This window comes from Ylistrum balloti, unplaced genomic scaffold (genome assembly GCF_031769215.1).
Source record: "Ylistrum balloti isolate Yb309-2 unplaced genomic scaffold, AGI_CSIRO_Ybal_v1 Utg371024, whole genome shotgun sequence".
NCBI classification, from domain to species: domain Eukaryota; kingdom Metazoa; phylum Mollusca; class Bivalvia; order Pectinida; family Pectinidae; genus Ylistrum; species Ylistrum balloti.
Window position 1 is genome coordinate 313765 of NW_026782569.1, and position 18720 is coordinate 332484.

At 35.4% G+C, this 18720-nt stretch overlaps 1 protein-coding gene across 1 annotated transcript in view; it reads right to left on the bottom strand.

Annotated features, from left to right (window-relative positions):
• Positions 1-18720, bottom strand: part of LOC132560170 (lachesin-like) — a 115135-nt gene that overhangs the window by 21119 nt on the left and 75296 nt on the right. Inside the window, exon 2 of the mRNA XM_060224822.1 lies at positions 13933-14054. Coding sequence (XP_060080805.1) covers positions 13933-14054 — 122 coding nt within the window. The remainder of the gene's footprint in view (positions 1-13932; positions 14055-18720) is intronic.

The window sequence follows — 18720 nt, forward strand, 5'->3', positions numbered from 1 at the left end:
CGCGGTACCTGGGGAAAGTCACGTGATAAACTATAGGAATACAGACATTATTTGTGAGAGTTTTGATGCGCTTTGGGACATCATCTTGGTGGTCAATAAAAGCGAGGAGGAGAAGGCGTGTCGTCCAATACATCACAAGTCATAGGGATTATTGATATGGTGCAAGGACATTCGGTGAAAAATTACCCCTAGGGACATACGGACGCAGAGACAGTCACGTAGGATTGAAAGGAAATGTCAAAGGCAAGACATGATGTTATAGACAACATACACACGATATACCCCCTAATGAGTTTAAACAGAATTCGTAATCCCTTTGTTTTAGTTTAAATATGAGTAGCTTTCTCACGTGTCGCGTTTTGAGTAAATGTAAACAGTTGTTGCGGTTGATTATTACTGCCTTATAAGGAAATGGGTAGTGCCTACACCTTACAAACTGATCATAATGACATTACGGTAAGTATGGATTTCATAAAACAAAACGCAGGCTTTGTTTCATTTGTAAATTTGATGTTTTACAGAATAAAATCCTGATTTTTTTTCAATGAACAATTATTTTGATAGAGTCAATGAGACGTTTTCATTCCTAGACTAAATCTTTAATCTGAAGCAAATTGATAATGATAAAAACAGCTGTTCAAGTGAAAATGCATCTTATCCAGTTAACAAGAAATCAGAATAAATCTGTTGGACATATACCTGTGCAAAAAAGGCATTGGTAGCAAAAATTGTATTTGTAAACAAGACAATAATAACAATTAGCTGATCTTGTAAACAAGACATTAATAACAATTAGCTGTACCTGTAAACAAGACATTGATAACAATTAGCTGTACCTGTAAACAAGACATTGATAACAATTAGCTGTACCTGTAAACAAGACATTGATAACAATTAGCTGTACCTGTAAACAAGACATTGATAACAATTAGCTGTACCTGTAAACAAGACATTGATAACAATTAGCTGTACCTGTAAACAAGACATTGATAACAATTAGCTGTACCTGTAAACAAGACATTGATAACAATTAGCTGTACCTGTAAACAAGACATTGATAACAATTAGCTGTACCTGTAAACAAGACATTGATAACAATTAGCTGATAACAATTAGCTGTACCTGTAAACAAGACATTGATAACAATTAGCTGTACCTGTAAACAAGACATTGATAACAATTAGCTGTACCTGTAAACAAGACATTGATAACAATTAGCTGTACCTGTAAACAAGACATTGATAACAATTAGCTGTACCTGTAAACAAGACATTGATAACAATTAGCTGTACATGTAAACAAGACATTGATAACAATTAGCTGTACCTGTAAACAAGACATTGATAACAATTAGCTGTACCTGTAAACAAGACATTGATAACAATTAGCTGTACCTGTTAAAAAAACATTGATAACAATTAGCTGTACCTGTAAACAAGACATTGATAACAATTAGCTGTACCTGTAAACAAGACATTGATAACAATTAGCTGTACCTGTAAACAAGACATTGATAACAATTAGCTGTACCTGTAAACAAGACATTGATAACAATTAGCTGTACCTGTAAACAAGACATTGATAACAATTAGCTGTACCTGTAAACAAGACATTGATAACAATTAGCTGTACCTGTAAACAAGACATTGATAACAATTAGCTGTACCTGTAAACAAGACATTGATAACAATTAAACAAGACTGATAACAATTAGCTGTACCTGTAAACAAGACATTGATAACAATTAGCTGTACCTGTAACAATTAGCTGTAAACAAGACATTGATAACAATTAGCTGTACCTGTAAACAAGATAACAATTACATTGATAACAATTAGCTGTACCTGTAAACAAGACATTGATAACAATTAGCTGTACCTGTAAACAAGACATTGATAACAATTAGCTGTACCTGTAAACAAGACATTGATAACAATTAGCTGTACCTGTAAACAAGACATTGATAACAATTAGCTGTACCTGTAAACAAGACATTAATAACAATTAGCTGTACCTGTAAACAAGACATTGATAACAATTAGCTGTACCTGTAAACAAGACATTGATAACAATTAGCTGTACCTGTAAACAAGACATTGATAACAATTAGCTGTACCTGTAAACAAGACATTGATAACAATTAGCTGTACCTGTAAACAAGACATTGATAACAATTAGCTGTACCTGTAAACAAGACATTGATAACAATTAGCTGTACCTGTTAAAAAAACATTGATAACAATTAGCTGTCATTGATAACAATTAGCTGTACCTGTAAACAAGACATTGATAACAATTAGCTGTACCTGTAAACAAGACATTGATAACAATTAGCTGTACCTGTAAACAAGACATTGATAACAATTAGCTGTAAACAAGACATTGATAACCTGTATAACAATTAGCTGTACATTGATAACAATTAGCTGTACCTGTAAACAAGACATTGATAACAATTAGCTGTACCTGTAAACAAGACATTGATAACAATTAGCTGTACCTGTAAACAAGACATTAAACAAGACATTGATAACAATTAGCTGTACCTGTAAACAAGACATTGATAACAATTAGCTGTACCTGTAAACAAGACATTGATAACAATTAGCTGTACCTGTAAACAAGACATTGAGATAACAATTAGCTGTACCTTTAAACAAGACATTGATAACAATTAGCTGTACCTGTAAACAAGACATTGATAACAATTAGCTGTACCTGTAAACAAGACATTGATAACAATTAGCTGTACCTGTAAACAAGACATTGATAACAATTAGCTGTACCTGTAAACAAGACATTGATAACAATTAGCTGTACCTGTAAACAAGACATTGATAACAATTAGCTGTACCTGTAAACAAGACATTGATAACAATTAGCTGTACCTGTAAACAAGACATTGATAACAATTAGCTGTACCTGTAAACAAGACATTGATAACAATTAGCTGTACCTGTAAACAAGACATTGATAACAATTAGCTGTACCTGTAAACAAGACATTGATAACAATTAGCTGTACCTGTAAACAAGACATTGATAACAATTAGCTGTACCTGTAAACAAGACATTGATAACAATTAGCTGTACCTGTAAACAAGACATTGATAACAATTAGCTGTACCTGTAAACAAGACATTGATAACAATTAGCTGTACCTGTAAACAAGACATTGATAACAATTAGCTGTACCTGTAAACAAGACACAGATAACAATTAGCTGTACCTGTAAACAAGACATTGATAACAATTAGCTGTACCTGTAAACAAGACATTGATAACAATTAGCTGTACCTGTAAACAAGACATTGATAACAATTAGCTTACCTGTAAAAAGATAACAATTACATTGATAACAAGCATGCTGTACCTTTAAACAAGACATTGATAACAATTAGCTGTACCTGTGAACAATTGCACTTAACAATTGTTACCTGTAAACAGTTTGATGTGAACAACACAAAGTATATCAATGAGTCTTGCATTGTCAACCGATGTCTGTTTAATGTGTCTATATGTACAACTTTATATGTACATAATATGATAGGTATAACACAATCATATCAGTAAATAGATTACTACAGACACCGGGACAAATTATTTCATACAAGACCTTGTGCCGAACTGTAGTCGAGATATCCAAAATGTACCGCCATGCTGTCTTGCAGGGAGGACAATGATTGCAAAACACCTGTGTTTATATAAATTCTTCTTTATTGAGATAAATGTGCCTGTAGTGAAATTCGTAATGCTCTTAAATAGATTAGCATTGTCGAGCACATCCTGACAGAGACCAGGTAAGGCTGAGCCGACTGGAGCAGTGGAAACCACGAGCAGAAAGCCAGCTTCCAATGAAAGTGATCTATCGACAGTAGAGAGCATTACGGGGTTGTTTTACACGGGGACTAAAGTAAATGGTTTAGGATCAATTATCAATCTTAGGTTTGAATAAATACGCAACGGGCACCTGCCTCACGACCGAGAAACAATTAGGAAGACGACTATTTTTTTTTCTTCCCGATACTCTTGTGGGAGAATTTCATGGGAGTAAAGAAATAAATATCTATATATGTGTTGCCGGTAAGATAATACGTTTCATACTGTTTTTTCTTCGGGGAATAATATGTTTTTGAAAATAGCGTGACTGGTCCATATATTTGAAGACTTCTTGGGTGTAGGACATATTTATAAGATCGCAGTAATACAACGAAGTAGTTTGCTTACAGCTTGCCTTTACGCTGACTTATTCTATTGCAGTTTGACTGATGTTACCGACAGTGTTAGTAAAGAAACGCCAAGATCTAGAAAAAAATAAACCCATTTACCAAGAGGTAATGGCTCATACTCACCACATTATTTAACTGGGTTTGGTTTTGCTTAAAGCGCGTATTTCTGCCGATCTCGTATCAGTTACGATTTTTAACCGATATTCTTGCCGGCTTCGCACGAGTATTACCGGTATGGTGTTTTGGGTCCTCTTCACCGAAATTCTTACATAACGTCAACGGTTTGACGTAATTAACAATATATAGTGCTGAGTTTTTTTTAAATATTTTGCCGACGCTCTGGCATATTCAGTTATCGCATGAATCAGTTCCAATACAAGCAGTCTTTCGGTGAAGTTAGACGGCGTTACAAAGCAAATGAGTTGAGTTTTTTCAATATTGAGAGTGTAAACTAGTTTATATCTTTATTTTATGAAATCAATTTCTTATCGTTTCCATTGACAGAATTCAGGAATTTTTGTGGTCAGTTTTGTTGTTTTTATATTTGTTTAATGGGAATTCAATGAAATTTATAAATAATTATGTAAAGAATTCGATAGTAGATTAGATTTAATTGGTTAATCATATTTTATAAAGTAAACATTTCGGAGTATTAATTGTTCCATACGAAAAGTATTGACCAATACAATGAGTATTATAATTTACATTCTTTAAACAAACAGCACTAAAGTGTTGATTGGGAAGGGTATAGACATACATTAACAGTGTAGAAATGATACATTATGTATATTTGTACTAACGGGCGTCATGACGTCATAACGAACAAATACTACATAGTCGCGCCTTAAGAATTTAGTATGAAGTGTAAGAGGTATGTTTCCAAGCTTGCATCATGAACACAATTGGACCCAGTTAATATCGCCGGATATCTCATTGTAAAAAAACGACAATAATTAGCAAGCTTCATCGCTCACTGTCGGTAATTCGTCGTTGAACATGCAGGTTTTCGGTGCATCTTAAGCAAACAATGATGAAAAATATGAAATGGTTATATCTGGGACATAATGATCATAAATTCCCATTGCAACGTAAAAGAAAATGAAAGAAAGTCGATAGAATTTAAAAAGCGCATTAAAATAGCTAGCTCTATGACGTGCGTAAAACCCAAAGCTACCATTCATATCTCGTCGTTAACGTGTGTTTTCCAACTAATGCAGGTTATATACACAGAAAAAAAGAAAACCTAGGTTTGGTCTCTAAAAGTAATTCTTTGCGTTTCTCATAAAACAAATTTACAAAAACTAAGACTAACATGAAGCTATGCCAAAGAGAGTGGCATTTATTTTCCTTTCATAAAAAAGGCAGATAATGTAATATTCAACTTTATTAGACAAACTATCCGTTAACGTTAAAATTAATTGGTCTGAAACACTTTTGTAAATGAAACTTTGCACTGCTGAGACAATCTTTCTTTTTTTTATACATCATGTAATGACCCGTGTTTCTGTTTAAAGGCGTCTAGAACCCCCCCCCCCCCCCCCCCCCAAAAAAAAAAAAAAAAAAAAAACCAATGATTTTATGAAAAGATTACAAAAATTAGAATTGTGAAATGAAGGTGATATGATAACACATCATAAAAAATATCAATATGTCGAGTTAATTCTTCGAGATAAACAGACATCGCTTGTTGACGTTGACGTACACCATTTTCAAATTTGTCAAGGGGAAAACAAACAACCTAACTAAAGTTGTGCCTGAGAGGTATTTGATTATTTCTGGATTCTAAGCGATAGTAGAACTGATTTGTGAAATGGGTCTAAATATCTTATGACATTGATATAATGATATTGTATATCAGATTGGAAGACTAAGTAACCGGAACTGAAGGATGGCGATCGCTTTTTTACAATATCGAAATGTACTTTGGAACATATGGGAGCGATGAGACAGTACTCGTACTTTTGTGTTTCGTTTAGGATAATAGCATATTACATGTGTTGGAAGCCTCAGAAAAATGTCCTCACTGACCCCAACATCTGTGCAGTTACCAACATTAAAGAGGATATAACTAGACACATCCCGCTTATTATCATTATACTCGTTTATTGACAAAGATCAAATATAAATCAAAAGCTTTATGTCCATTTTCTTCATCTAGTAAAGCTGTTGACAATCGAAAGTGAACACGTTTCAGAATAAAAAGATTACTATTGTTTGGCTGGTTACCTGAGTTCGGCTTCGTACTGAACATGTTGAGAACGTGATAAACAACCGCGAAACTAACAAACGAGCAACATACACGAACAACTTTTTATTGCGCTAGGAGCTGAATATTTCCTCGTGAAATCCTTATAAGGACAGTAAACTTTGCCCGTATCCTTCATCAACCTGCATCTCTCGAAGACCTGTGTTTGTCTGTTAGTTGCCAACTTATTGTTCCGGTAGAATACAACATGTATGTATCGTTTTCGCACGTACTCTTTCTACTGTTGCGAAACTGTTGTAATGGTACCAATGACATTGCATTGCCTTTGTAAATATGTCGTTATGATATTCACCGTTATGAAATTTGTAACCCAAGCCATTGTTGTATCGTCTGTAAGTCATTTGATCCGATAGATCTATATTCCTGACATGTGTATACTGATGAAAATAGTTGTTTGATACATCGAGGCCTATGATTGACATATTTGCAAAATAAGGTTATTAACTCGAGATGTGATAAATATTAACATATTAACTGATATGATTTAACAGTGTTGCCAATTAACAAATTTGTACTTTAGGTGTTGGCAGTTAGCACTTAAAGTAAATTGCTCTGTACGACATGCGATCGACCTTTCATATGTTGTTCTTTAAGGTTGTCATCTACTACTACCAGGTGACCCCGCCACAAAATGGCACGGACTGTTCACATTACGATAACCCGGGAAAACAACCAAAAAATGATGTCCATTTATCATTGTTACGCCTAAGCTGAGAACAGAACATGTTTTTCACACACATTCCTCTCTTAGAAAGTCAAAGTTTAAATGCATTACAACTTTACAATGACTTCGGTTGACATTTTCGTAGAACTATTTGGACCTGTCCATCTATTCCTTATGTGAACTAAAGTCTTCTCTATAACGGGGAAGCAGGTGCTTTTCTCTCCTAATTTGGAGCAAGGCAAGAATAGTGACCAATTACGATGGTCAGGTATACATGACGTTCGAAGGGTTTAATTCATTTCCCCTACAGAACCTGAAAACGTTACCAAATGGTGCTAACTTATTTATTTTGAACGTAATGAGAAAGAAAGTCGAGACTGCCTTCCATTACGCAAATGTCATCAGATTCGAGCAGACGCTCACATATGACTAAGTCTATCGGTAACAGACTAAACATCATTCCGTCCTCAATAGTCGGCGTTGGTCTGTATTGTAAGGTTAGGCTAGAAAAGTGAACAAGCCATATTTTTTCATTACCCTACGTGTTGTTTGGTAATGTTATTGATATAGGTCAAAATGGCACCATCGCCAATCATAGTTATGCATAAGCATGTTAGAAACGCAAGGAAGGTTGATTGGCAACTCATTGTATTAAATTGAACCTGCTGGAAAATACGTACAAATACAAATTAAAGTCCTTGGCTGAATTGACAAAGTAATGTGGAAGTGAAAATGACACCGATTCTCTTTCCAAAATTCACTCGTATTTCTTGGAGATGTTAAATTGTTGTTACATTTGTTTATCAAATAAGTGATGATGTGATACGTGTATAATATTTTTCTGCAAAAGTTGCAAAACCTAATTTATCACGTGATTTCACACTCTTTTCACATAACATTTATAGTGAATTATTATATGTTCGAGGTAATCCGTTCAGTTATCAAAACACAAAATATATCACAAGTTTATATACTGCAACACTGTAAAAATTCGTCCTGGTTTTATTTTCGTCTTTTTCGCCCAACAATCGAAGGACAAATTGAAAACACGACGGTTATTTATCAAACATAGTATTTCAAGTATGTCATTTTAGCTTGCCTCTAAAAAGAGCTGTAATCGGTACCCAGATCATAACCAAAGTTAATGGAAACTGATGTTCTCTCCTTTATACATACATATGTTGTACATATATACTTTAAAAAGATAAAATCAACATGATAGTCCGCTAACATTTTCACGCCTTGTGGCCATCTTCAAGCGGCTGTGTTAATGACTAGGTAACGACATCATGACCTAATTGATAAATTTCTTACCGATAAACACCATACATATGTATAGTTTTATATATGCAATGTATACATTAATTGACGGATTAAATGAGGCATTTAGAGATTCGCTAGAGTGCATGGTAAGATAAGCCTGAACATATCCTTACTGTCAACAGTCATCTATTTAACGAACACCTCTCACTTGATGTAAGCCGACACACGAGTCTTTAATTAATACATAAACTCGTCCTGGGACTTAAGGTGAGAGACCGATGTGTCGAAATCAATTTAACAGGATCCTTGTCTTTTTAAGATTCCATAGCAGTATCTCTGAACACCTTGTGGTAATTAGCACTACGATGAAGGCTTGAAGCTCCCGGCTGGGAATGGTGCCTTCCCGCCGGTTAATTTGCGACGTGACAGCTGAGTTTATCTTCTTGGAAAGCTTGAAACTGGTTGTCAAGAACGTTACTTCAAAATTGTTAAAGGATGCCACGGGCAGTGCTTAATCTGGAACATCAGTGAGTTTGCATATAAACAGAAGGGAAGAAAAGCGATATTTTTGCATAGTAAAAGTGTATATTTTTTGTAGTAACATCACTTGTATTTTTTTCTGATAAAGGTTACGTGAATTGTAAAAACACAAAATGTTTATGCTATACCAAATCTAGATGTAAAGTGTAGTTTTACACGTGAATAATTATTTGTATATGTTGGCGTTGTTTATAAAGAGTCTTTACCTATTCCGGATGTAAATGTTATAAGTAAGTGTTCTGAATTTAATTTCACTATTGTGATTTTTTTTTTATTTCTGCATAGCAACATTTCTCCATCCCCAACCTAATGTGTTAACATCGTAGTTGATTTGATGTTCAAGGGCGTGTTCTCAAAAACACAAGTTCCGTGCAAGAATTAGCAATTGGAAGACAAAATCGAAAAACAAGCTTTCGAAAGTTGGTAGTTGAGGTAAATGATAGGGAAGTTTTACGTTTTGTCTCATGATGAGCTGAAGGAAAAGTATTTTGTGTCATGTCTGTTTGGTGCTCGTTAACATATGTGTTGGTTCTGTTGTTATTTATCGAGGTCTCATTTGGAAACATGACATTACTTGCATGTACTTGGACTAACCAGGATTTGCATGGCGGATGTCGGCGACGAAGCAGAAGACCCTTACCCTTCCTAAACACCTGGTATCATTTTCCTAATTGTTTCTCAGGAGTCTTCGTGTAAATCTATGACTATGTTCCCGTTAAGGTTACTTTTGTTGCTGTTGTTTTTGTAATAAAACGATATTTCACGATTAATAAACAGATATGATATGTTGAGATGAATATTCAACTTTGCATAATAAACGGGAAAGTTGACGAAAATATCTACAGCAGCAATGATTATCAGAAGATACAGTTCACTGTATGATAATCATGTTATTTGATAGAAGCTTTCAATTCCAGGACGTTGATTACTGGTTTTGGATTTGATTACGATTGTGGTAACATGTACACATTATTTGTACAACCATTTGATGTGTAGGAAATTCCTATGGCAATCCCACTAACGCAGACTAGAATGTGATGTAGGTACTTTAAGACTACTTCTTGTACAGGGCCATTACAACGTCACAACTCTAGCAGGCTTTTAAAAGCATTAAATATTCCTCCATAATGGTCACGTTTTAACGACAGAACAAACTTTTTTCACTTTAAGATAAAGTATTATCCACACATAGCTTATAAAGACCTCTATTTCCCAGCTGCACCGGCCAAAACAAAAATAGGAAAAGCGTAATTGTACCGCTTTTGACCCTGAGTTGATGTCTTGACATTTTCGACACTCAATCATTTACGGTGAATTATATAATTTTGATTTCGTAAAAAGATAAATTCACATTAACAACTGATGTATTTGTATATTTTTATCTTACAGACGTATGTAACGCCACACCATAACATATATTTGTACATAAAGCAGTAATGTAAACCGTGAAACATCGCGGTATATATAATATAGCTAAATTCAGCTTTTAAACGACATTCGTGTTATAATCCCTAGGTCGTAAGGAATTATCTCGTGCTGTTAGTGCTATGCATAACATCTATCTCGAACGTCAAACCCATGTAGAATATCATCATGGAGATTATAGTTGTCATGTGCTACACAGGACAAGATTTTATACATAAGCTGGTACACTGTGTCACGACTGTTGTTAAATATATAAGATTTTATATATAACAATCCGCTTTGTAGTACTAGCATCTCCATTGTTATGATTTTGCTAATAAACTTGCTATTCATCGGCGTTTTCTCCCAAATTACTTATATATCGACAAGGTATGACAATCGAAGGTGATTTGTCTTAGAGATTTTATTATCATTTTTCCATTTATGAAAGTATGAGTTTGTTATAAAAACAGTCATTATCCTTTGTATTTGAATATCATCATTTAAAAAGAATCCATATATATATATTTTTAAGGGCATTTAACCATGACTTTGTTCTTATGGAAGGCAAGAGGAACAGAATGACTTTACCAATGTTTGAGATCTTGGATAAATGGGCTACACGCCAATGCCGATGTTGATTTAGAACTATAGAAGATGTGATGTTATTACTGAAGGGTGTCCAGTTTGAGTCCATCAACAATCTGATTCCATTTAACTTGGAAATGCATTGAGTGGGTGGGGAGCTTTAACTCGTTCAATGTAAACTACATGTTGTGTACCGCCACGAATTTCAAAACAGTTGCTTATAAACAAGTAGTTACAGTGATAACGTCCAGCGACGCGGAAGTCGCGAGGTTTTCGGCAGATATTGCAGTTGATGACGCATATACATGTTTATCGCTGTATGAGATCCGATCTTATGAAATTTGCGATATATAAGCAGCGAGTCAAAAGTATGAAAACTGTAGGTATCATATTTGCTGTGCAGTAGCCGGGCGGGAGCTGTGTACATTACTAAGCGAGTCGGGTTATTGTAAATGGCTGTGATGTGTAAATGTTTTGGTGGTTGTTGGTTGTAAAAGTCTGGTGGACGTGGAGATGAGGGGGTACTTGAGGTGCGCAGACCAATAATTGACCCCCTGCACAGACGTTACAACAGCTCTATCGTGTCATGTCGGTTCCACTATTTCACAATTGTGGGTATAGCTGTGTATAAACACGAAGCGATCGTTATATTACAGGATCACAAGGAAGTTTTAATCCATGTGCGTGATGGCGACCAGAACAAAACATAGCTCTTCCCTCACATGTCGTACACTAGGGCATGACCAGAAGGCTTATTGCCAGAAAGTTGCTCAGTGACTGACCGCAAACTGCAAAAGGACACGCACGTTTTCGGGGAAAATGTACGTGCTTGTAACATACCGTCAGAACGAGACTTGTAACGTGATGTTGACTGTAAATGATTTTTTTCTTCACTAACCGTTATTTCCACTACACCAAACCCATATTTAAGGTAGAAACACATACTTTGCAGGACCCTAGACAAAAAGATAAATAGGCCTTGCATAACCCTTTATAATAATTAAAAGAATAAGTCTTTCCCTTGAATGAACAAGAAAAGTGACTATTTGGTGAGGCACGATTTACTTCCCTTTATGACGAGACAAAGGTAAATATTTAATCAAGCCCTCTACATTTATTCTATCTTAATTCTAATATATATATATATATATATATATATATATATATATATTTATAAACACATCACGTCCGTATAGATTTTTTAACCTGTCATGCAACTGAAACATGCTTCACGCGATTGAAATCCTAAAGAGGAAGTGTTCCTGCATAGAAGCCTTTCGTTGATGGAGCTGTCGGTCAGCGAGATAAACATGGAATTTTCATGCGTGTTCCCGCGCGTGCTGGAGAAGCTTTACGTCTAGAGCGGAAGATGGCACGCGAAAATATTGAGAAAAAAAAAAAAGGAAATCATGGGGAACACAAAATGTGTGTGGTAGCTTAAAGCTAAGTATATAGAAAGCATTTAAAAGTAATCCTGCAATCACATTTCATACTGATATATAACATGTTTTAATATTTATGACCGATTCAGCATGTCTTTGGAGTAAAAACACTCGAGATTTAACCGTTATATAGAGGGATTAATAGGGCCCATGTCTACGATAAATCGCCCTGTTTCCTTTTCCTCATAAAGGTCACGTCATTGGACAATTCTGAACAACGCTGTCGACCGATCAATTCTTGTAATATGTAATATACAATATGACCACATAGCGCGTTACAGAGACGATATTTTACGGGGCGGTAAAGACACCGAACACCGACGAGTTCCGTTTTATTTTTTTTTTATTTTTTTTTTCATTTCATTACGTAGATATTTCTTCTTTTGGGCGTTTTGGGAAGAAGCCAAGAAAAATGGATTCTCGGGTTGGTGCGGGTCTCAGTACGATATTACACAATGCATGTTTGAGTGACACGGACTTGTGGTCAATGTCAGATTGTATGGCATCCAGTTACGGCTCTAAGTTCAGGCAGTGGTATCTAAGCTTTGCCGGTGGCATCAACATGCTCTTGGATTCTCTTGGGAGTCATGTCACTTGTATGGTCCTTTTCGCACTAGTAGAGACGTGATTGCAAAAATGGCATCTTAGTTTGTCTGTCTAGCCTTTGTCATGAGAGGACACCTGTCCACTGTACCCGCAGATGTGCTACACCGTGGTCGTGCCAGTCACTAACCGACCAATCTCGTGTCGTAATGTTGTAATATCTATCTCCCGACAGACATATTGTACATAAAAGCCATGGTAGTAATATGTTAATGTAAATTTGACATTTTGACAACCTACAACCGCCTAGACGTGCATGTTTTGTAAAACTTTCATTAAATGACTATTTCATTTTAGAATCGTCGTGAATGTCATCAATGTTTTACGATATTATCAATTAGGAGTTTTACAATCATGGTATAGATTATGACGGTGCTGTATTACTTTCCGATCGTATCTCTGGGATGGTTTAAGCCACCCTTGAAGTGGTAGATACCAGTTTTTCAAGAAAGGTTAAACTGACACAACATGTTTCGGGAATTTTTCCTCAAACAAGTAATGTGAATAGAGTACAAGTTCTTATAACGTAGCCTGTAGAAGATCGAAACGAGACGTTAAAACGAGATGGTAAAAAGATTACAGAAAAAAAGTATAAGCTATTGTAACAATGTGTTGTAGTCAAATCGACTAAGCTTTAACGCGCGGTTATAGATGTGGAGAGAGATACTGTGGTCCCCCTTGTCCCTGTTCAATACTGACCAACTGCTGCGTATCCAGATGGCCACTTTGACAAGCGCTTGAAACGTTATTTTCCTTTCAGATATTTGGGAATTTTCCAAGTCAATGGTCTATGATGATGGTACCAGGGATTGAAGACACAAAATGTTAACAATTTACTGTAGTTGATATTTTTGTGAAGGATATGCGTGTCTCATTGCAATGACAAATACCCTTTTCAAACGTACATATCAGTGAAGACAAGACGTATACTTACATATCTAGCATCAACATTCATTACGGAGCACGAGAGGACGGCAGTTTCACCAGTGTTATAGGAAACGTTGGTAGGGCGTGGATTGAAAAAGGGAATCTTTGTGTTGTCTTCTTCGGGAAAGGCTGAAAATATAGTAACACGTGTTAATCAAAAGATGAAAAGGAGATGTCGACAACAACAATACTAGCTTACAGTTTGAGTAAATGGCTACATAAAAAAAGACGATGATACATGTCGCCTCTAACTTCACTGAACGTCAATCGGTTTTTGACTGATACTGCATAAATATCTTTATTTTAACGCAAGACCTGTTAAGAAGATCTGTCCTAATCTACAGAGCAGGAAGTCGTCACGTGAAATTACAAACATAATGAGTCCTTAGAAGCAATCTTATGCTATCGAAAATGAAATAGAATTTTTGATGAGGTATTATAGCTGTAAATATTTCTTTTACTCATAGTTCGGTTGTTTCATCGAATTGCGTTTTCACAATTACAATTGCGTTGGCGCTGAGTGTTCTGAAATGATTTGTTAAAACAGATTATACTTTCGTTAACAACATAAGATGGGAATGCATACGCTTGGATTGCTTAATGTGTTTGCAACTTGTCAGAATCCAAAACAGAATACAAAGGATTACATTAATAAATATGATGTTATATTTAAATCAATAAATAAATAGATAGATAGTCTAAGCACAAACAAAAAACAAAAACAAACAAACACATTTGATCAATAATTTACAAGCTACACAGATTCTACTTAAAATATGTAAAAACAATTTTAAAGATATCTATCTATTACATTTGTTTATATTGTAATGTATGCGCTATGACAATGCTGTAACCTTTGTAGTGTGATATATTCAATAAAGATATTTAATGAACACAACAGAATCATGGGATTGTCATGCATGTATTCTCTAGCATTGATAGAAATCACGGCATTTTTTTTATTGTCGAGAAACACGCAACCACGTGACACCTTCACGCCTCTTACATCTATTTTAGACTTCAAAAGAGCGTCGGACCAGCAAAAGTGCCACTGGGACTATTGTCCATGGCTGTACTTCACGTGCAGTTGTTGTAGTGCATCATCATTACGTAATAGTGATAGTGGTTTTAATCAGAAGTTGTTGAATTTATGATGTGGTAAATTTGCAAATGGATACGGCACCCAGTAAATCTACGGTATCGTTATTGTATGTTTCTTGTAGGATATAATGGTAAACCGATGGTCATTTCTCCGTCACAACCAAACACAATAGTACACACGTGATGAAAGTATCCAAATTCTATTTTCTCATTCGAAGTGGGTTATGTGTATCAAAACCCTTCGCATTATACCACCACGGATATAAATTGGTTGCATGACGTGAATACAATTGTATTAGAATATTAACTCTTTTGGGTTGACAGAATGGACTATTTGGTCGTTAAGAGACCACTGGCATACAGGGTTTTATGAGTGACAATACATTGTCTTGACAATAAAATAGTCGTAATCAAGGGAATTCGGCCATCAAACGAGATCTGTTGGTATTGCATCTTGGGGATCTCAGAACAAAGACATCAAATGTATTCTGTCTAGAAAACCTAAAGTACATTGTCTATCGACTCGTCGCTTATTGGCTGTAATAGGCTTATTAGGACGTAAACAAATTAACCCCAACAAGTGTTCACTTCTTGTTGCATTGTATGTCTAATTTAATTGCATCCTTTACGCTACATCCATACATGTACAAAGCCTTGTATGTGTAGGCTGTTTGGAAGTCGTTGCTCATATTAAGTGTTCAGTATTTCCGTTTACGGATTAAAGTGGTTTATAGTGCAACTTTTTGCTTAAAATCGAATTGAGTTTCATAGAATTAATAATGTTTGATGTACAAACGCGTGAACGAATTTCCCTTTTCATGATTTTATTTACAATAACAGAAAATGTAAAACGTCATAATGATTTCATACATTCTTTTCATAACAAATTATGAATAAACATTTTGGCCAGATGGCAGAACCTTTTTTCACGTAATAACGATTGTTATAATGTTTGATTGCATAGAATCATAAAGGGAATGTTGTTGGATGGTTGAACAATTTATCTTATGACAATACGTAATGTTTTACCAATAAACACATGTTCAAAACAATTCGACGTTATAAAAGTTCGGGTTACATTGAAAGTTTGTGGCATTCACAATACCAACGTCCCGAATCAATGCCAATATATGCACTGGCGCCACGTTTCTCCGTCTGTTTACTTGTTTCCAAATTAATTTGCCAATGTTATGAAGCATGGTTTATGAGAATGTGACATTTAGTTGTAACGTCTGACATTTGGTGAATAGAACCTGGAAGATCAAAGCAATATATTTCGTGAAAACCAGAAATATGTATTATATATTTAAGCAAATTTCACGAAAAAACCGAATCCATGTTCATTAAAGTTTCATAAACATTTGTTCTAAGTTTTAAGTTTGTTTCTTACAATCCATTCAAGATTACCCTCAACCCCCAGTGTTGTTGGATACAGACACTGGTGTGAGCAATAGATCATGTGATTTTTAAAAAAGAAAATCGGGTACAGATCTGGAATATTCAAACTAGATATCTTCGGCTCTGATGTTTCATATTTTCGTCTTGCTACAGTAAGGAGACATTGATCGTATGCGGAATACGTCGGGGAATAAGGTCGTTTGCATTCATCGAACCCGCAATAAAGGAGTTGATAGCAATTTGATGACGGCCTAAACATTGCCAATACCAACGCTTGTAAATTAGACCGGCATTGTTGGCGTTTTCTTATCGGTGTTGGCGTCAATGCTTGTTTTTAGTTTCAACATTCAAAATATCGACGCTCTAATAGAATAATAATTTAAGATATGAATTAATGAGACAAGTATGGATGCGTTTACCAACACCCCGACATATTCTATGTGCTGCATATCGACGTACGTGTCCGAGGTGTTCCGCAGGGAATCATAAAAGTTGCTGAAATGGAACACATGCTGAAGACTGAATTAGATAATACGAAAGACGACCGTTTTACCACTAAACTTCCTCTACACATGTGATGGGTCTGTCAATTTCACCGTATGTTTAATATTGAAACTAGGATAAAGCCTTAATCATATACTGCACACAATCTAAAAATGTACGTTAACGGAAAATTGTAAAATCGTTTAAACACTTCCATGATGTTCGTAAACCAATGTCTACATGAAAATAAAAATAAAGATTTACGAGTTCGGATATCAGATGCTATCAGATGTTGACATAGTTATATGTGCATACACCAGTCCATATAATTTGTATTATGGAGGCATGCTTTCGTGTGCTTTTGGCATGCACGATACACTTCTAAAACACATAACATTCAACTTACTGTCCGTCAAGTGACCTCAATTTATGTGTGACTGACAACACGGAATCCGCAAACATACAACAGACCGAATAAGAAATATTTTGTCCTAAACGTTGTGAAATTTAATGAACAAACCGCAGGAAACACGGAGTTTAATCACTGTAAGTACAGTGATGTCTGATGATGACTCTCGTAAAAAGTAAACAAAAGAACACGTGGCAATGTTTCAATGACTACACGGAAAGTTATCGTGCAACGCTGACTTTTGGATACAAACATGCCACGTGTAAGGATTGCAACTTGATAATAAAGTTTGGTAGAATGTTTAGCATGATACTTATAATGTATTTCATGAACAAAAAAACCTACTCTGGTCTCGCCAAAGCCAACCTGGCTGAGTCATGCCAGATCTCTAAGAATGGTTGTAAATGCTCTCTTTGTAACTATCAGTCCTCGGGTAGTGCATCAAAGGGTTTGCGCATTGCCAGAATAATATCTACTCGACAAACATCACAGTGACAGTACTGTAAGATCGTCTTCAGTTCATTCAGGTGCTTACACACATCGTGACTTCCTATGAACATATGCACTCGACACATTCACTCATACAGTGTACATAGCGTCAGCCCTTGAATGGCCCTATGTCACCTAGATTTGCACGACAATTTTTCACTTAAAGAAGACACTTACTCTTCTGGAATACCAAGTCATAATGTCTTTTTCAGGAGTCTCCATGCAAATCTTTCTCGCCCTGCTTTCATCGATTTTTGTTTTAATTAAGCTTTTGTTAACATGTCGGTTTTATCTTTGTTGTTTTCGAATCAAGTATGATATCGTTGTAAGAAGATATCTAGAAAACATTTTGCGTAATTGTCATTAAAAACAATGCCAGCATTGGCTTTGTGTTTTTCTTGATTTCAATCATACATTTTCCTTCATAGCTTACATTCTCAGGAACAGCTAGATCACGTTCTCAATATCATGAATTAATTCCATGATAGATTACGACAGCTTACGGATACACTTGCAGCTGCGGTTTGCGAGATGTGTGTTCTGACGAGGATCTTGAAGAAATTTATCATGATGTCATATGGGGAAATGACGTCAATATTGCGTCATCAGATACCTGGTTCTGATGTTATAATGGGACTTTACTAGATGGACACGTATAAAGGTACATGGAGGGTGTCATCGATGGAACAGAAGACGTTTGCACTTTTGCAACAGTTGGTCGCTATCTACACGTGGTTGTTCAATGGTATCCGTGTTAATAGATCATGTTCGACTTTGAGTTATCATTTTTTAGAAAATACCGACGTTGCAATGTTATTAAAAAAACAAGAAGTGTTATCAAATCGTAAACTGCTATCTGTTACCAATTATACATTTATGCATGAGTATTTTTTTTTATAACTAATGGCTGATTAC